The sequence below is a fragment of the Aspergillus fijiensis genome, assembly GCF_003184825.1.
Source record: "Aspergillus fijiensis CBS 313.89 unplaced genomic scaffold BO72scaffold_30, whole genome shotgun sequence".
Classification (NCBI taxonomy): Eukaryota; Fungi; Ascomycota; class Eurotiomycetes; order Eurotiales; family Aspergillaceae; genus Aspergillus; species Aspergillus fijiensis.
In genome coordinates, this window is record NW_024469006.1 from 270,511 (window position 1) to 290,026 (window position 19,516).

General features: G+C 52.9%; 7 protein-coding genes across 7 annotated transcripts; 3 read left to right on the forward strand and 4 right to left on the reverse strand.

Annotated features, from left to right (window-relative positions):
* Positions 1-3,322: 3,322 nt before the first annotated feature.
* BO72DRAFT_380415 (Tvp18 family protein) lies at positions 3,323-4,155 on the reverse strand (the record flags this gene model as incomplete). Its single annotated transcript, XM_040941388.1, has 4 exons — positions 3,323-3,623; positions 3,680-3,775; positions 4,035-4,050; positions 4,119-4,155. 4 exons carry the CDS (start codon positions 4,153-4,155, stop codon positions 3,323-3,325), a joined length of 450 nt encoding a protein of 149 aa, XP_040800290.1.
* A 519-nt stretch (positions 4,156-4,674) lies between these two features.
* BO72DRAFT_380298 (uncharacterized protein) lies at positions 4,675-6,077 on the forward strand (the record flags this gene model as incomplete). Its single annotated transcript, XM_040941382.1, has 3 exons — positions 4,675-4,730; positions 4,784-5,825; positions 5,883-6,077. The coding sequence occupies 3 exons, from the start codon at positions 4,675-4,677 to the stop codon at positions 6,075-6,077; spliced, it is 1,293 nt and encodes a 430-aa protein (XP_040800291.1).
* On the reverse strand, positions 5,899-7,326 carry BO72DRAFT_449070 (uncharacterized protein). The gene is made up of 2 exons (XM_040944935.1): positions 7,164-7,326; positions 5,899-7,110 (listed from the first exon to the last, which is right to left on the reverse strand). The coding sequence occupies exon 2, from the start codon at positions 7,023-7,025 to the stop codon at positions 6,258-6,260; it is 768 nt and encodes a 255-aa protein (XP_040800292.1). The 5' UTR covers positions 7,026-7,110; positions 7,164-7,326; the 3' UTR covers positions 5,899-6,257.
* A 140-nt stretch (positions 7,327-7,466) lies between these two features.
* On the forward strand, positions 7,467-8,760 carry BO72DRAFT_145388 (hemolysin III family protein). The gene has a single exon (XM_040939193.1). It carries the CDS (start codon positions 7,712-7,714, stop codon positions 8,669-8,671), a length of 960 nt encoding a protein of 319 aa, XP_040800293.1. The 5' UTR covers positions 7,467-7,711; the 3' UTR covers positions 8,672-8,760.
* An 852-nt stretch (positions 8,761-9,612) lies between these two features.
* BO72DRAFT_145370 (uncharacterized protein) lies at positions 9,613-10,146 on the reverse strand. Its single transcript, XM_040939192.1, has one exon. It carries the CDS (start codon positions 10,014-10,016, stop codon positions 9,696-9,698), a length of 321 nt encoding a protein of 106 aa, XP_040800294.1. The 5' UTR covers positions 10,017-10,146; the 3' UTR covers positions 9,613-9,695.
* A 130-nt stretch (positions 10,147-10,276) lies between these two features.
* On the forward strand, positions 10,277-14,017 carry BO72DRAFT_478234 (NAD(P)-binding protein; the record flags this gene model as incomplete). The annotated part of the gene is made up of 7 exons (XM_040947486.1): positions 10,277-10,721; positions 10,818-11,656; positions 11,777-11,841; positions 12,445-12,611; positions 12,965-13,155; positions 13,292-13,443; positions 13,576-14,017. The coding sequence occupies 7 exons, from the start codon at positions 10,277-10,279 to the stop codon at positions 14,015-14,017; spliced, it is 2,301 nt and encodes a 766-aa protein (XP_040800295.1).
* A 1,110-nt stretch (positions 14,018-15,127) lies between these two features.
* BO72DRAFT_469427 (serine/threonine-protein kinase) lies at positions 15,128-16,432 on the reverse strand (the record flags this gene model as incomplete). Its single annotated transcript, XM_040946959.1, has 3 exons — positions 15,128-15,175; positions 15,230-15,726; positions 15,802-16,432. The coding sequence occupies 3 exons, from the start codon at positions 16,430-16,432 to the stop codon at positions 15,128-15,130; spliced, it is 1,176 nt and encodes a 391-aa protein (XP_040800296.1).
* Positions 16,433-19,516: the final 3,084 nt, after the last annotated feature.

Here is a 19,516-nt window from a genome sequence, read left to right on the forward strand (position 1 = left end):
ATCGTGAGACTGATTAGAAGCTCCATTGTATCGAAAGGTCATTGGATAGAGCCAATGGCCCGACCAGATAGTAAGAAGTCATCAGTACATCCATCAGCCAGAGGACCCTCGAATAATTCTACCATCGTTGGCATCGTATATCTCGAGGATTTCCACCGTCTCTACCGCCTGCTTTGTCCACTCCTCGTGCGCGGAACATAGGATTGCAGGATAAGAATCGGCTACCAGGCATCTTTAGTAAGCCCAGCGATGAGCATCTAGTAACTATTCTTTGGTTCTGCGCCGGTGGCATCCACGAGAGCTCATTAATAGCTCATACTGACCAGCAGAGCTTGCGCCCCTTGCCCTCTCTCTCCCTCCCACCAGTCGAAACTTGGTATCAACCTGATGATCCGCCGGCGAACTAATTTGGCCCATTTCAACCGTCGCTAAATATGAACAGACGTAAAAACCCAAAAATCCCTCGCCCTATTTCGTGTGACAGTGGAGAGGACTGACTTGCGTGAAAACTGAAAATCCCTCTCTGCATTACACCTTACCCCATACTGAAAAGGAGCAGCGAGATAAAAAAAAATAATGCGGCCGGGCCAGACCATGGTCCAGATGAGCTGTGAGCCACAAGCGCCACGCTGCTGCTGCTGCTTGTGGTGGTAGTAGTAGTCTAGTGATTTGGTATGCGACAGCAGCCCCGGCTGCCAAGTACCTCGAGTACAATTTCAATTACACGGGAATATTAAAGGGTGTTTTCTATCCCTGGTCAGCATAGCTGCCAGTTGATAGGGACGATTCAGTTCCAGCTCCCGAAGTACAGTACTCTGTATCAAGCAAGAGCTTGCACCCCCTTTTCTCTGGCGCAAATGCCAATACTACGAGGACGTAGTAAAGTAACCCCTCATGTGGCGGTGCGGGCTGGCTGGCTGCCATGCACATGGGCCTGATCGCCCGTTTTAAGGGTTGTGGGATGTCGCACAGCTGATGTGCTGGGCGAATAAGGGAGGGAAGAACATGCAGAATATCCCTCATGGTGAACAGCTTCAATGGGTCACAGGAAAGTGTGCATATCATCAACCAGTCAGTCTGTTGCAGAGGCTTGGGCCTCTTTATTGCCAGCAGGCATTGAGAACTCCGATAAATCACTTCGGGAGTCATGATCACGCCGAGACAAAATAAGAAACTACTCGATTACACTGGGCAGAGTAAACTAGATACTCCGTATACTGTATGTATTTCGTACTTCGTATCGCATCCAAGGTGATTGTATCGACTTGGATGTGACTGGCCACATCCTCAGTAACCCCCTCTCAACCAAAACCCCACCAGCGCCGAGGCGGTGAACAGCCTGGACTCAACCGGCTCCACATCATGATTGCATCATGAAGCCCATCGCTCGCCGCCGTTCGCTTATCGTCCACGGGGGGTATCATCCTGGGCGTTTGCGATAGGCGGTTCTGATAAAGAAGGCTGCGAGATTAGTGGGTACCGACTGGACCCAACTAATGCTATGTAGCTTCTTATCGAGTTAGCACGTTGATAGAAAGGCCTCATTCTAGAATCAATACGAATTTTGCACATAATGTACGTATGTAGTTTCCAGAAACATACCCCAGTATCCAGTAGCCACTCGACTATATGACCTGTTACATCCATCAAAACCAAACTCAGAACACTCACCACACAACAGCTGCACCCCATCCTCCAAGTGCGCCTAGATCCATATTTCAACAACAAACCCCAACATATCACCAGATCCGACGTCGACTCTCCGCTTTGCACAGCACCGTAAAGTACTGTAAAGTACATGCTACCACCCCCCTTCCCTCCTCCCCACCCCCCGGACAATCCGATACGCATCTATCAGCGCCAAGTACCCTCCCTGCATGCAACAAAAAGACCACGAGGGAGAACTGAGAGACATACTCTAGTCTCTAGGCGCTGCACATCAACACAGACAATCCGGCCCCCGGCTCAATCAGCAAGGGACTCAGCTCCTGATGACTCGGACTCGAAGATCCCCGATCCCAGGGCCCAATCAGCGTGATTCCGGCGTTCTCTATCCTCGAAGCTACGGACGACACATGATAGGGGGACGGGGGCCCAGGATATCATCGATCGGTAAGGTAGGTTTGATTACTGTAGTTGCCTAGCCGGACAACGAAGCTAGTTACTTCCAAGGAGAATCTCGCGCAAGTTCAAGTCCCCCTCTGAGTCTCTACATCGCAAGGAGGAGGGGGACGGGGCTGCCCAGAAAACTCCATTGAACGTGATCTAATCATTCCAACTTATTCGTTATCCGTACATGCATGGATAGCGTCAGCACAGACGCCAACCGCGCCGCCGGAAGCGCGGGGTAAAACTGGAAGCCTTCTCTCTTACTCGATGAGGAGACGGAGGGGTAAAACGAGGGGAAAGGGGCAGAGGTATGACGTATCGATTTTGCCCCTGAGGATGCACTAGTGATCTTGTCCCTTAGGCATCCATTGTTGAAAACTGGTTGGACTTGTGGTTGTCGTTCGCACTAGTATCGTAATATGTGTGTGCGGCTGTAATGTGATAACTGGAGGTAGTTGTGTGCGACGAACAAAGCTACTCCGACGAGCATTGCTCGAACTCAACTCGACCGAGCTTGATCGCTGGCGATGGCACTGGCGCTGGAACGAAGCTTATTGAGTGGTTGAAGTCCGGCTATCGCATTCCCGTGGTTATATTGATGATGCATGATGCCGTCCGGGAGGTCAAGGGGAAATGCAAACAGCCGGGCAGGCCCTTTCAGGGCCAGGGCTGAGGTTCAATCGAGAGAAGGTTGCCCGAGCTTAGTCCCCTTTTCCTGGGTGACAGACTTTCCGGAGTATATGCGATTGGCCTTGGAAAGAGCAAATTTCATATTCATCGCCAGGATGCTGGTAGGTAGGGTATTCGCTGCGGTGAACTACTAGTTGTTACAGGTTTCATCTAAACTCATCACGAAAGACCTCAGCGAGGTAACAGATGCCAAAAACAAAGCAGACCGATACAAGGCAAGGTAATAGGAATGGCTCAAGCAAAGCATCAGCAGCAACCCAAACTCCAGCGAAGCTGGATTAGGTCTTGCAAAAAGCAAAGCAAAGCAAAGCAAAGGAGTGCAAAGCCCCTCCGTCGCAGCACGAACGCGATATCGGCTCATCATCGCATCACACTCAATTCCAGCCCCAAGAAGCCTTGCATTCCATGATTTGACTTTCTGACTAAATGAAGTCACTCTTCAGAATCAGCTTGTCGTTGACCTCGGGAGAATGCTCACATTGTATAAGTTGTTTTCTCCTTTTTGCGCAAAAGCCTACGGCCTCTACACAATCATCTGCGCGAGTCCTTGGCCACCCAGTGTCTTGCTGCTGACAAACTCTTGGCTCTTCACGGCCGCCAGCGCGTAGAAAATGGCCGCAATCAGGAGAACAACAGCCGCAGCAATCAAGCTGGTGGCATCCTTGAGCAGACTGAGAAACTGCACCACACTCATAACAGCGTACATGCCAGCACGCATCCAGTTGGTTGTAAACTTGCGGATGAATTCATCGAACTTCGGCGAGGTCGGGCAGATTCGGAGCAGGAAGGGTACTTCGGTGAATATGAGAATGAAGGCGGAAATACTGCACAATGCATGTGAGTTCCAGATTCCAGTTTTGCGGGGTACCAAGCCACTCACAGACACAGGACGCTGAAGATGATGATCACCGCATTGAAACTGAAGATATTGGCGATACCGAGAGCCAGGCATAGGATGATGCACACAACACCGGTCCTAGTTTGGATCAAATTAGCGCTTGTGGCCTGCAACGTCTCCCAGCTCCCGCTCATATATCGTGCTTCGATAGGGCTCCTCAGGTATTGCATGCTTGGTCGCTTTGGCAGGCGGGTGTTGAATGAGCTCCCATCACGGAGGCGCCAAGCGTCCATGCTGGGGGCCAGGCAGCAGTTATTCTTTCGCTTGCATTGTAGTTGCGAAGCTCCCAGCCGGTTGAATTATACAGAAGTCACTGGATAGAAAGAGCACGACATACCATTGACCGTAGATACCTAAGCGAACAGATGTTAGCTCTTTCTGTCTTTGAATCAGCCAAAGTGTAAACAATGCAGGTCCATACTGAAGTTTCTAGTGCGGAACTCCTCGGCGAGAGTCATGGTGGCGATCCAGTAATTTTTTTTGGCTCAGAAAGAGCTTTGTGTGGTAGAGGAGATGTAAGAAAGTAAGAGTGACCGGTTGTGCAATATCAGATAGATCTCTTTTATGCTGATCTGCAGTATCCTAGGTTGGGGAACGGGGTAGATTGTAGCGCGATTGACAGTTGATGATGGGGCCAGTTTGTCTATCCGACCGACCTTTCACCGCTCTGGCAGAACCGGGGCAGAATCCGGGCTCCCGCATTACTGCCACCCATGGTCGACGCTCCGCCTTCCAGACAACATAACCTCCTCAGCAAGTATTGCTTGCATCGATCTCTGCGCCGCGAAACTTGTCATTGTTTGCGACATAGCTCGCTGCCTGGTCCTTGGTACTGGTATATGTCCTGTCGTACATACTCTTCGGCCTCTGCATTCCCTACTTTTGACCCCAGACATGGAAGCCGTTTCCAGGCATAGCCGCAATGCTTCTAGATGTAAGGAGTCTCAGATGAAGTAGTGGTCGTCTCCCGCTAATGTATGATAGCTTCCCGACCTCGTAGTACGACAAAGGGTCCACTTGATCAGATAGACGAGTAAGCAGACTGATGTACTTTGTCAATGTCAAGGAGGAAGCTAATGAAGCCAGTCCACTCGGCACCGAAACGGTGAACACACTGAGGCAATCCTGCCCGGCAGCTCAAACTGAGCTGTCTGGTCTTTCCTTTGAGAATCTGGATCCACTTGCTCCTGATGATCTGCCACCTACCGTGGAGAAAGACCTCTCATTCCTTCTTCGCTATGAGATATATCACTCTCTGTCACAGCTGGACATCCCACATGCATTGCGCTCCGAATTCATCGTTCCAGCCTCCAGCGAGTCATTATCTTCGACTCTTCAAAAACTCGAGAAACTCCTGACGGAGGGCCATTTCTTACTGGCAGCTCATCTCAGTGGAACGATACTGGCGTCTTCTCTGATCAAACCCACAGACATCAAACGCATCTTTGCTTTGTTCTACACCCGGTTGGCATGCCTACAGCTTTCCGGGAATACCATCATTGCCGCACAGGAGTCTAAAGCTCTGGAGGACTTGACCTCTGCTTTTTACTACGTAGAGCCGCTACCTGATAAATCCGACAAAGATCCGAGCTATCCTCGCCATATTGTGCCATGGCCTCTGAGGGCCTTAGCCGTGCGACTTCAAAGTATAGGATTCGGCGACTCTCGAAGGGGCATTGGCGGTCTTTATGAGATTGGCCTGGAGGCAAGAAGGGAGATCTTGCGGGCAGATCTTGATCCGGCGGAGCGGCAACTCTGGAGGGAACGGCTCGCGGACTTGGGGATCCGGAACGTCAATGCACTGATCGAAATGGGCGATCTCAATGCGGCCAAACAGGCACTCTATAGTTTGCGCATGTCAGGCGTAGACAATGAAACCCGCAACGCAAGGAAGGCGCTCCTGTTGGTGTTGATCGGCGATCTTGACAGTGCCAGGCTATTGTGCAGCGAGGGCAGTGAAAATGAGCAGGGCTTCTTCAACGCCCTCTTCAGTATGGCTGAGGGTCAATATAGCACGGCAGCCGACGAATGGCGCAGTCTGCTGGAGCGCGAGCGCCAAAGACCTGACGAAGCCATTATCCAGCAGAACCTAGCAGTCTGCTTGTTGTACACTGGTCGACTGAATGAGGTAAGTCCCCTGGTGTGATGATAATGGATTGGCAACCAATGCTGACTATGCCTCTAGGCTCGTGAAGTTCTCGAATCCTTGATACAAAAAGAGCATTCATTCCCGAGCCTCGTGTACAACTTATCGACTATCTACGAGCTGTGTTCTGAGAAGGCTGGGAAGCTCAAAACAGATCTTGTCGAGATTGTAGCCAAACAACCAGTGACGGGAGTCCTAAACTTGGACCGGCCAAGTGCAGATTTCAAGATCTAATGTCAATCGATGACACAGGCCGCACAGTGTTGAAGAACCGTTCCAGCTCAACCCTCCTTATCCATGTGCTATGGCTAAACCAATTCAAGCATCTTACCCTATGCCAGACGCCATAACCTTGAATCACAATTCGCCGAGCCATGATATAATGATATAACAATACTTTTCGGCCATTGACCATCACAGAGCCTCCTTGATGGGGGTCAGATTGACGGTGGGTTTCTGCTTCGGCCTCCTAATGATAATCTTATCACCTTCTTTCTCCCATCCGAGCTTCTCCAATTCCACCAGCTTCTCCCACGTCAACTCCTTCTCTCCGGTACAACCTTCGGTGATCCACTTGCTATCGGCGTTGAGATAAGCTTTACCCACAGCTTTGAGAGCGTGCCTTCGAACCCGTTCCTCAGCCCAGTTGAGGACGGCGCGCATGTTGGAATCTACTCCCCTACGGATGCGCCAAAATATAACCCAGTCATCATGTGCCAGCGCGTGCAGGACCTCATCGACCATGGACGAATTGAATGCATATTTCCTGCGCGCCCGCGCACGCAGCTCATAAGCGGCACCCAAGTCCTGTTGCCGGCAAGCAGAATCAAGGATCTGGTACGATATCACCTCCTTTAAATCGGAGTCTGGAAGTGGATGCGATGGAGTGTGGAGCTCTTCCATGAGGTATCGGAGGGAGGGAGTATACGATGGAGGATGTTGGGCTCGGATGGCGATCTTAACGGAGAACAGGTGAACCTGCTGGGAGAAAATGATAGGGATTGTGGATGCAGTGGCCAGGACGGCCTCCCGGAGCTTTCTGAGGGAGAGCAGAATAGTAGATAACTCTGATGCTGCCGAAGGAGTGGATGTCCCTGTTGGTCTCGTGGGTAAGGAAGCAGGCGGGTTCTTGGTTGCGTCATCCGAGGCGCTCCTGGGGAGGGATGTCCAGGCAGCGTCCATGTCCTTCGCATGAAGAGCGCAAAACGCCATATATCTTTCAACAATACTTTTATAATATTCCTTTTGAGCTTTGTGGTCTAGCAATCTGCGCATGTCAGCCCGGGCGGAGGTGGGGGGTTGGAAGGCGCGCAGGCGTACTTCCGGTCTCCTTTAGATACGAAGCCCACCGTCTCCAGGGAGTCTGCCACGGGCTTCAGGCGACTCCCGGAAGCTTTGCGTATCGGGGGCGCTCGACTAGTCATATTCAAAGGAGCGACGAGTTGTGAATAGCCGGTTGGAGTGACGTTTTGAGGGGAAGAGGGAGACGGAGTGGGGATGAAGCTACTGTAGCTACCGTAGCTACCGTATGCTATCGCGGTGGTGTTTGCAGGGTTTGCGCTGTTTGTTTTCTTGTCCTTTTGCCCCCCCAACAATGCCCGAGGAAGCGGCGAGTTTCCGCTGAGTCCCAACCGACTTTCTTGTCCTCATCAACCTCTTTTTTGGGTCGCGGTGATTTTAGCGGGGGTTCCGGTCACTCCTGGGCTATTTGGTCTTGGAAGCGAGCCATATTGGGTATTCAGTTCAGGGTCACCGGTCCCCTTCTTCCCTCGCCAACCTCGTCGACAGAATTGAAACACATCCCGGAATCCATCTGTCATTGTACGTACATACCCACATACAGTATCCGCAGGCTGCATGTGAAGAAGATGGCCCCTCGCCAGCGTCACTCCACTCACGGCCAAGAGAAGGTTCTGGGCACGAGTCAGCCTGCTGCTGTGGCAGCTGCTGTGCTGGAACAGCCTCCCAAAGTCCTCAAGAAGCTGCTTCACTGGGAGGAGCTCCCCCATTGGCAGCGCGATAACCAGCACATCCATAGCGGGTATCGGCCGGCCTCGGCTTCCTTCCTTGTTTCCTTCCAGTCCCTGACCTATCTTCACAATGAAACGGTCAATATCTACACGCACTTGCTGCCATCGTTGCTGGTCGTGCCGGCGGCCTTCGCACTGTATCGGGCACTAGCCCCGCGGTATGAAACGGCGACGCAGGCGGACGTGATCGTCTTCGGCTGCTTCTTCGCCGGGGCGGCCTTTTGCCTGGGCATGTCTGCCACCTACCACACGATCTCGAATCACTCGCCCATGGTGGCGCGCATCGGGAACGCGTTCGACTACGCGGGCATTGTGGGGCTGACGGTGGGCAGTTTCATCCCCAGCGTTTACTTTGGCTTCTACTGTCAGCCCGCGCTGCAACGGCTCTACTGGAGCATGATCTGCACGATTGGCCTTGGCTGCGTCGTCGTCTCGATCTTTCCTCAATTCCGGACCCCAGGCTGGCGACCGTTCCGGGCGGCGATGTTTGTCGGCATGGGCCTGTCAGCGGTGTTTCCCGTGATCCACGGATTACGCCTGTACGGGCTGGGGCAGATGACACGCCAGATCGGACTCGGCTGGCTGGTGCTCCAGGGTCTCCTGTACATCCTGGGGGCAGCGATCTATGCGGCTCGGGTCCCCGAACGCTTGCGACCCGGTCAATTCGATCTGTGGGGAAGCTCCCATCAGATTTTTCACGTGCTGGTGGTCTGCGCCGCAATTGCTCATCTGACCGGGTTGCTGAAGGCGTTTGATTACAGACACAGCGGGTTCGCCGCCAGCTGTGCTTGGAGCTGACGGTGATTCGCCGGCAAGGGGATCTAGGATCGCACAAGGGGCCCTTTGCTGGTCACCATCTTCGGAAATCTAGCCATAATCGACTGATTCTTTACCCCTAGTACTAGAGCGCAAAGATGAGCTGAGAAATAGACGCTGACGTCAAAACACGGGATACGAGACATTTTGTCTAACAATTCAATTTCCACATTTCTTTGCTGACCATTGCAACATTTTATAACTGTGAATTTCTGAAGGGTATCTATTGAGATGTTCACCGCTTGCCCTGCGACATTTCAAACCGGGCAGGCGAATCCCGCATTCAGTCTTACAGCTCACATGGTATGCGCTGGCTTGCATACCGATATTCTTTTCCAGTGCTGTTGGATGCTACGTCAGAGACAATAGCCTTTTTTCGCCTTACAGTTTGGATATCTTGATTCATGCAGAATTTGCATTAAAGTTGGGGGGAGGAGTGAGAGAGGGTGAACTCCCTTCCCGCCCACTGACTGGGCCTGCCGAACAAACGAAGGCAATGTTGCACTTGAGCTTATTATCTTGTTGGACCTCTTACGTTAGAAAATAGACGAGTGTTATGGTTGGGCCGCTGTGGTGGCCAAGCAACGATGGCCGAAATCGAATCTGGCAGATTGATTTTGATTTTCTTTTTCTGTTTTTGGAGTGTGTATTTTCTTTTCCGACAAGTAAGATGATAAAGAATGTCGAAACAAAAAATAATCCACGGGCAGGTCAGTTGGACACACACATGTCCAGAAACCACGACGACGTTCAGATTCGCGAGGGCCCCCGGCTTTTCTTCTTCCCTTCCCCCCATGCGAGGTGGATCAGATGGAATGATTTAAGGTGTCACGACGGCTGACTTCATCTGCGCTTACCATTCATCTAGGGATTTCGCGATACGAAGTTCAAGTCTTGCAGGTTTGGGCCAGCCCGCACCCAGCCAGTCAGTTCGATTCGATTTAGTTCAGTCAGTCAGTCAGTCAGTCAGTCAGTCAGTCAGTCAGTCAGTCAGTCAGTCAGTCAGTCAGCCCCAGCCCAGCAGCAGCCAGCAGCCAGCAGCCAGCAAACCAAGCAACGGGGAGCCCAGCGTTAGGGGGAAGGGTGTATGAAGACTAGCACTGTGGGTGGTCGATATAAATAAGAATGCGCGCGCGCTGCTGCTGATGGGATTCAAGCTTATATTATACTTTTCTTGCTCGGAAAAGCATATGAAGTAGATATAAAAAGGTGATCTCCCCGATTTCAGTTCGATAACTTTCGAATTGAGAAATCGCAGGCTTCTCCCCTCTGCTTGGCAAACTGTCGCGCTGCCTGTATTGTGTGTATATGTATGTTTGTTGTACATGGTGTTCTATCATTGTTGTTTCCCTTTGATTTCTAGAACTCGCGATTGAAACCAACAAACAACAAACAACAACCGGAACCCGGAGGTACTCGACACAACACCACCACTACTACCACCACCACCACCACCCTTTCACGAATATTAAAGGAGGGAGGTCACACAAAACCACAGCTACACGCGCGCTCGCACACCCCCCACGAAACAAAGTTACCAAAACAAGTCTCCCTCTCTAACATCCACGGAGAAGATAAAAAGGATAGATGCTGGCAGAAACACACTCGGTTTTCAAGACCGAACATCACGCCGCTCGCACGACCGGCCCTGGCGCCACCAACATTCTCGACACCCCGAAACTCCGGGCTGCGTGCGAGAACTGCCGCCAGTCCAAGGTGAAATGCAACCTGTCCGTGTCGGGGGGCAAGGAGGCCCCCTCCTCGTCGCCCTCGTCCTCGTCGGCGTGCATCCGGTGTCTGCGACATGGGTTGACATGTCGGTATCGCGTTGCCAATCGGTCTGGGAAGCCCAAGGGGAGTAAGAATCGGGCTACGTTACGGAAATTGGGACAGTTGCAGCTTCAGCAACAGCAACAGCAACAGAATCAGCATCCGGAGGAACGGAAGCCGATGATTTCAAGAGGAGATGGTGGTCCCGGTGGGGGTGGGAATCTCCATGGCGGGTGGAATTATATTGAGCCGTTTGTGTCAAGTCAGCCACCTTCGGTGGTTGATGGGATCTTGGAGGAGCCGGTGAGTCTTTGCCCCCTTTACCTCTTTACTAGGGGTGTGCTTTTAAATGTGGAAGCTAATGGGGTTCTTCTCGATTGCTATGCAAAGAGTCCCCAGGATACCAGCCAACCCAGCCATTCTAACAGTCCTGACAGTCAGGGAGTTAGCATGACAGACGTCTCCTCGTTACTGGACGAGTCGTGCGCTGCAGCGCAGCATCTCGGGTATCATCCTCATCCTCATCCGTCTTGCATGGGGGGTCTGCCGCCGGGGGGATACGTGCCACCACCACCACCGCCGCCACCACCACCTCCGCCGCAGCTGTCCATCTTCGACCAAACGACGACCACCACCACCACCGCTACGTCGTCCATGTCGCCAATCTTCCTGCAGAAGGAGTTCATCACCAAGGGGATCACCAGCTGTCCACTGGCGGTGCATATGCAACCGACGTGCGACTGCGGAGACGCGCTGGTGTTCCACATGAACCGCCTGCGGTCCGTGACGACGATGGTGCATCACCCGCGGTTTGATCTGCTTTTGCAAGCCATCGCGACCGCGCTGGCGACGTGCCGCATCTTTCTGCAGTGTCCTGGCTGTCCCAAAGACGGCACGCATCTGCTGTATGCCGCCTCGATCGTGGACTTTACCGTGCAGCTGTTTGATTTCGCCATTCCCTACGAGCTGTCCCTGACGGGAACCACCGCCACCACCGCAGCAGCAGCAGCTGCTGCTGCTGCTGCTGCTGCATCGACCACCACGTCCACGTCACCAGCAAACGACCCCGGGGTGCTAGTGGGCTACGGGGAGTACGAGATCGCGCTGGACGAGACGCGCCGCATTCGGCGGTTTCTGCTGCGCGGCCGGCTGCTGCAGTGTCGGGAGGTGGTGAGCCTACTGCAGGAGACGACGGAGGTGAGTCGGCAGGAGCTTTTCATCCGCGGTGGTGGTGGTGGCAGCGGCAGCCCTGGGGCGACGGCGACGGGGGCGGCGGATCTGACGGCGGCGTTCGAGAACGGGGATTTGATTTTGCAGATCCTGGCGGGACACGATGCGACGGTGGAGGCGTTTCTGCAAGCGATGGCGGGGGGTGGCTGTATGTGTTGTTGTGGGTGCTGTGAGAGGCACCATCGGACGTAGTCGGTGAAGTTAGTGATACCCCATCCTTCTCGAGTTGTGGTGTAGTACAATTGAAAGTGGTTTTTGAGGGGGTATAATCCAATTGTTCTTTTGGTCAGCAAGTCGACACGAGCGACGAAACGGACCGAAGGGAGTCGGGAGAGAAGGGCATCATGAGTACTACAGTTGAACACGAGGGAGGAGGATACTACCTGGGATTGTAACAAAGTAAGCAATGTGTGACCCTGATGAACTTTCAGCCCAGGTCACTATCTCAGCCTAGTGTAAGTCTAAGCCCCAGCCTATGTCATAGTTGTGTAGATATTCCCACCACGTTTTGTATCAATAGCGACGTAAGGTTTTCTCAATTGCATTGCATGCTTCCGAAAGAACGGCTCTCGGCTAGAGTGGGTATGGACCGAGGCCGAGGCATCTTCTCCATTCCCCGCATAAACCATAAACCACCACCCAATAACTATACCTCCTATCCGCATTCAACACCCTACATTCAACATCCACCCAAACTCAACCTCACACCCCCCCCCCCCCAAACCCCACCCCCCCCCCCCCCCCCCCCAAACCAGCAGAATGAACCGGCTTACCCAGCTATCCACCCAGCTAACCTACCCCCAGGGCCTCCTGGCCAACCAAATCGCGCTCATCACGGGCGCCGCGCAGGGCATCGGCGCCGAAACCGCCCGGCTGTTCGCGAGGGAGGGGGCGCGCGTGGTCATTGCCGATGTGGATGGTGGTTAGTTTGCTGCCTTGCCTTTGTGTTGCTGTTGCGCTGCTTTACGCGCTGGTGTCTTGCGCTGGTGTCTTGTGTTGCTGTACTTGCGCTGCTTCACGCGCTGCGTTACTCGGAGCACTTGGATTACTTGGGGCAGTGTCAGGGTTAGAGATATTGGCTTGCCTTGGCTTGCCCTACCTCCACTTGCACTGAGATAATGTCATGCCTGCCCTACCTCCACTTAACTGAGATAATGCCATGCCCTACCCACCCTTACCCTTACCCCTTACCCTCACAAGCAAAGCAAAGCCCAGCCCGCAAAGCCCAGCAAAGCACAGCACAGCACCACCCAAAGACACTAACCCCCGCAACAGAAAAATCCCACGCCCTCGCCCGCGACCTCAACACCCAGCACGGCCCCGCCACAGCAATCGCCCTCCCCGGCGACCTCACCGACGAAAGCTACATCGACTCCCTCATCCAGCAGACGGCCGAGTTCGGCAACGGCAAGATCCACATCCTCGTCAACAACGCGGGGTTTACCTGGGACGGGGTGATTCACAAGGTAGGCCTTGCCCGTACCCTCCCCCTCACCCTTACCCTTACCCGCCCCTTCACTCTTACTGCTGTCCCTGTCCTCGTCCTCGTCCTTATTCGAAAAGATGAGATTGGCCACTAACCGAAAGGGAACTTATGGCAAGATGACAACCGCCCAATTCACGAGCATGCTCGCCATCCACGCGACCGCGCCCTTCCAGCTCGTGCGCGCCGCCGCCCCGTTCTTCCGGCTCCAGGACGGCGAACCCCGGTGTATCGTGAATATCAGTTCCACGAGTGGGGTGCATGGGAATGCGTACGCCCCCCTTGCCCTACCCTGCCCTAGCCTAGCCTACCCTTGCCCTAGCCTACCCTACCCCCTAATCCCCAAGCCTCCCCCAAACCCCCCCCCCCCACCCTCACAACAACCAAAACTAACACCAACCAGAGGCCAAGCAAACTACAGCACAGCCAAAGCGGCCATAACGGGACTGACCAAGACGATCGCCAAAGAATGGGGGCCGGGGTTCGGGGTGCGCGCCAACACGGTGGCGTTCGGGCACGTGCGGACGCGCCTCACCGGGCCCAAGGAGGACGGGGCGGTCATGGTCACGGCGGGCGGGGAGCGGGTCGCATTGGGGATCCCGGGGCGTCAGTTGCTTGTCCGGCGGGGAGGGGGGTCATCCTTTTCTTCGGAGGATGGTGGGGATGGGAAAGCTTCAGCTTCAGCTTCAGATAAGGGGCGGGCCGCCAGACAGTATCCCGATATTCCGCTCGGCAGGCCGGCGAGCGCGGAGGAGGCGGCGCGGGTGGTGTTGGCGGTGGCGAGTCCGTTGTTTGCTTATGTGACTGGGGAGACGGTTAGGGTTACGGGGGGGAGGAATATGTAGATGTAGGTTTTGGTTTTTTCTTTGGGTCTTGGTTTTGGGTGGTTTTGGGTGGTTTGGGGGGGGGGGACCGCAAGGCTTTTGTACCTGTAGTGTGGGATGGGGTCGATCTATAGTTTGTAACTTAGATGCTAGTACATACATGCATAGTGTGCAGTGGCAAGCTGAGTATGTGCAGTGTCTCTGCCTTAGTGTGGGGTTCATATGGTGGACAAGAACACTGATAATAGTGAAGTAAGAGCTGTGTCTACTAACTACTATGGAGCCATGTATCTGCCAAGCTGCCATGCTGCCATGTCAAATGTACTTCTGCTGAGCGGATTCCAGGAGTCTCCCGTCTACCTATAGCACCATGCTGAGTCTATATAAAAAACATGTAGTGCGATTCAGAAGTCGCTTCAATACACTAATGTACATATAGGCAACAATCATAGTTGCCTGAGTTGCGCTTGCCTAACATCACGCATTGCCTAACATCACGCATGACCTCAGCAGTAACACAAGCCAGCAGCATCTACCTAGCAACTCAATAGTCGCAACAGTGAAGTAAAAGTACAAGTATGTCCATCATAATGTTGTCAATGTGTGAATGTTGTCAAGAAGTGTAAGGCAACTAGTAAAACGTTGCCATAATCGAAAGAATCAAAGGTTGCCATAAGTTGCCACTTGCCACTTGCCAGTCCGAACCAAGCATCAAACCACACTGTGTAATTATGTATAAGATCAAAAGGCAACTCCAATATATCCCGGGTATTTTCTTTTCTTTCAATGCCATCGCCCAATTCAACGCCAACAAGTGTATCACCGAGTCAACCCGAGCAAAATTCCACCCAAGTGTAACCATTATTAAACAATCCACGGCCGCCTATCCTCAAGAACAAGGCTGTAGCTACAGCTGCAACTGCAATAAAAGGCAATTTATGCCAAAACAAATAGGGTATAATAAATCCAATCCGGAAAGAGGCGTATGTCCAAAGAATGTAGTGTCGAAAAGTGAAATCTCCTGGCTGTTCTGTGGAAAAATACAGTCGAACAGTGACCCAGTAGAGACGGATGTCAAATGCCGTTAATCGTGACCTGCGTAAAGTGCTTTTGTTTTTGTTTTTGGATGATTCAATAAACAGGAATCAAACTGAAAGGAATGACGTGTCCCTCAGGCGCCTGGATCGGGTCCGTAGGGTAGAAGTCCTTGCAGTCTTCAGTCTCGAATCCCACAGAAGACATCGACGAGACACTGTCCATGTCGGGATAGCCTTCCGTGTAGGATGAAGCACTGGAGACCACTGAGTTCGAGAAGTCGGAGTACTGAGAGGATCCAGAGGAAACGGAAGACTGCGTGTTGAACGTGTCCACGGGCCCGGGCACGGGGTTGAGATAGTCAACGGGTCCGCTGGACCAGGGGATAACAGGGTTCATGGTGAACCGCGGGCAATCCATGATCACCTGGCGGAGCTCCGGGATGGTAATCCGCTTGGAAGGGTCGCACTCAAAGATACGGCTTAGGATACAAATCATTTCATCGGACAGGGGCAGGATGGACTTGAGAAAGTACGGATCCTTGAGATATGCGCGGAACGTCGAGTCCTCAATCGAGGCCCGTTTCCACGGGTTGCGGCCGGTCGTCAGATTTACCAGAATGACCCCGAGACTCCACACATCGTTGGGCGCTGATTCGTAGCACGTCACCGATCGCGAACTTGGTTGCTGGCATTCTATGGTCAAGTCAGCTGTTGTCCATGGCAATACTTGGCCTGTTCTACCCGACCATCAAACCAAAGAACACATACCTGGAGACATGTAGAAGGTTGACCCGCAACCAAAGTCGGATGTCAGGTAGTCGGTGGTCGCCAGACCGAAGTCCGCCAGCTTGACCGTCAGGCCCTGGTCTGTCACCAGGATGTTCTCCGGCTTCAGGTCCCTGTGGTAGATTCCAATCGAGTGGCAGAAGTGGACGGCATCCAGGATTTGCAGGAACACGCGCTTGACCAGCAGGTCGTTGCCCACAAAGTTGCCCTTCTCGGTAATGCTGGAGAACAGGTCACCCTCGGGGCAGAACTCGATGACCACGTAGGTGCAGTCCACCGAGTCCATGATGCGCACCAGGGAGACCACGTTGGGGTGCTGGCTGGCCATGTGGTGGAGCTTGATCTCCCGCTGCTGGAACTTGAGCTGACGAGCATCCAGTCCGGACTTGTTGAGGGCCTTGACAGCATACAGGACATTGGTATGGATGTCGACGGCCGTGTAGACCACACCATAGGCGCCTACACCCAGGATGCTGGTGAGCTCCAGCCGGTTGGCCAGGAGCAGTCCCAAGCGGTCTTCCGGAGCATAGCAGCGCGCGGGCGGAGTGGGCGGCGGAGTGGGCAGCATGGGGGGATACATGCCGTAGACGGGGGAAGGGGGAAGCATGAGCATGAGGACGGGAGGTTGAAGAGACTGGTGTTAGACACACACGAGTCTCTGTCAAAGTAAAGTGAAGGGCGAAGGAGGCAGAGACACAGTAAGGGATCGTTGATATAAATCCTGGGGTCCAAAATCCGGGTGGCGGGACGGTGGTCAAGTCAAAGTCAAGGTATCCAAGGTCCAGAGGAACGGGGAAAGAGAGAGTAGTCGCCTTTCTGTCCAGTTGAGATAACTTCAGGGAGCCATTGAAGGAATGGAATCTGGAAGTCGATCAAATAGGCCGGGCAATCAAGGTCCTAGGGGTGAATGTCCAATGGATGGTGTGTCGAGATGCGAGTGGAATATTAATCTCCTTGTCCTTTGTGTTTTTTTTTTGCCTCTCTATTAGTGGGGGGAGGCGTGAGAAACCAGTGGCAATCCGAGCGGAAGTGTTGTTGTACAGCCAGGGATGCGCGATCCAGAAAATTGAGGATGGTAGATCCGATGGGGGCCCGATGGACGGACTGTTAATAATGGGCGAGTAAGGCGAGTAAGGCGAGTGAAGAGTAGTGGGTGGGAGGGATGTATGTGTGTTGTGTTATGCGCAAGGGAAAGGGGGTGGAGAGGGGGAGGGGGGGAGGATAAGGTGCACCAACTATATAAGTATAGAAGGAAAGAAAGAAACAAGAAGCTGATACACCGATCGAAAGGGGGAGGGACAGAGACTAAAACAGACGCGGAACCAGACACAGACAGACAGGCGGGGAGAGGGAGAGAGAGAGAGAGAGTTGGAAGAGGGGGAAACGGGCGAGGGAAAAGGAGAGAGAGGAAGGGAGGGAGGGTGAGGAACGGGAAAATCAATACGGGGAAGGTAGAATAGAGTAAGTAGGGTAGGTAGAGGTAAAGTAGGTAAAAATAAGTAGTTCAACAGTAAAAATAAATACTAGGGATTACTAGGAATTACTATGCGTAGGACTAAATGGGCGGGATGATAAGGAGGTGGTGAATTTAATTCCACGGAGTTTAGACTCGTGGCCAGAGCCACCGCAGCGGTTCCCAGGCGAATCACACGGGATTGCAGACCTTCCCTAAGAACCCCACACTTCACTCGACTAACAATGTATGATGCTTAGACTGGATGGAGAGTGGATCAGACTGGAGGGGGACTGGATGGGGACTGGATGGGGACTGGATGGGGGTCCGAGGGAGGCGAACAATAATACTGAAGAAGGTATGAAAGAGCTGAGCCTGGGCGGATCCATGATTTTCCCATTCCACCCTTCCCGCTTTCTGGTCGCTCCTACGTAAGAGGTAGATAGTAGATAGAATGCTTTGCCATAGTCAGACAAGTGGACGGCAAGGGAGTGAGTGTCTTGTTTGAGGGTGTGTGCAGCTGTGCAGACTGCGGACAGAGCCGGAAGGGAGGGAAGGAAACCTTAGGAAGCAAAGGAAGAAAGAGGAAGAGGAAGAGAAGGTCAGCAGACAAAACAATAGAAAGGGAACCACAACAAAGAATCAACCACCACTACGGAGTAGAAGTATGTGTCTATCTTTTACAGCCACTCACCTACATCTACAATCACCACTCTACAGTAGCCATTAGTTAGCTTGAAGATGATGGTAAACAACAATAACAATCACAACATCATTAGCATCAGCACCAGCACCAGCACCAGCACCAGCATCATCAAAACATCACATCTCACATCTTCAACATCAGAGGCGGTGTAGGTGTGACAGGTCTTGTTCTTTTGGACCACCAGATTTATTAATTCTTCCCAAATAATAATAAAAATAATAAAAAAAGGGCTCCACTCACATCATGCACAATCCACAATTCCCACACCACAAATCCACTTCCCAGCCTGGCCCGGGCGGAATCGATGGGAAAGGTTTCGACAGGCTCGCCTCCCTCCCCCCCCTCCTTTGGGATCCATTGGCTGCACGCGGGCTACAACTGGGAATGAGAATGAGTCTGGGATGAATAAATCCACCGCCTCTAAACTAAGTGTCTGTCTGTCTCATTGGCACCCGAAACTGCCACCACCACCACCACCACCACTACCAGTTCCTCCCCGGGATTGCTGGATTGGAACGGGGCGGCAATTCTCCATATGGCCTGCGACGGTTCGAGCAACAGACCAAGATCCTGACCCTGGTTCCAGCCTCCCCCCGAGCGAGAAACCCAGTTCCCAAAGCTACCTAGGAAGTAGCAGCTAGACTAGCGACCTAGCACAAAGGATCTCTCACTTCTCATCTCTGCCTCTTCCCACTCGTCACTTTGTCACTCGTTGTTTTCCTTCCTTCTCTCGTGCGCCCCGTTGGCTTGAGTTCGAGTGGTCAGAATGAGGCTGGAGGGATTTTATGAGCAGGAAGAAGCAAAGAAAGCAACCTTTACTATCTACCTCATTCCGGCTCATCCATTTCCCTAAAAATGAGGGAAAGCCCCACCAGGCGTCCTCCCGAGTGCTGGTCCATTGTTTCGTGTGCTTGACAGGGCACGCACGACCGATCTGGGGGCGGAGGGTTAGATGGATGGGAGTGACAGTTTGTTGTTGTGGTCGGGACAGTAGAACTTAGACTGGAAATTGTGACTTTGGTGTATAGACTCGGTTAGTCGACTCAATGAATGGAGGTAGGGTAAAGTCTGTAGTGCCAGCTCATCCTCTCCTCTACATTATTACTCTCCCCTCCTTCCAGCCAGGCAGGTGGGTTTGGTTACTCAGTTGAGACAGGTATCTATACGAAACGTCGAATCAAACAGGGGACAGGCGGGAGGGCGTGCCCTGTTGACACACGCGACAACGATCTTCGACAGTAGAGGAGTGACTAAGAACCACACCGTCTTTTCAATCCGATGATGCTCTACACACTCCCGAACTGTCTGTTGTGTGGTTGTTGTTCAACCGGCCGTTCGATTCAAACCCAACTCTATTCCCCAGCAGGTGGAAAGTCTTCTGTAGTGGATGACCGACCGTGAATCCAATTGCCATGCGAACTGCCAGGAAAAGGAGTAAGAAAATCGATCCATGACGGATCCGAAAGTGAGGCGATGGAGATCAGACCAATGACAGGGCGGTTCGTCCGGATGGGGACTAGCGGCTCGGATGACTGGGC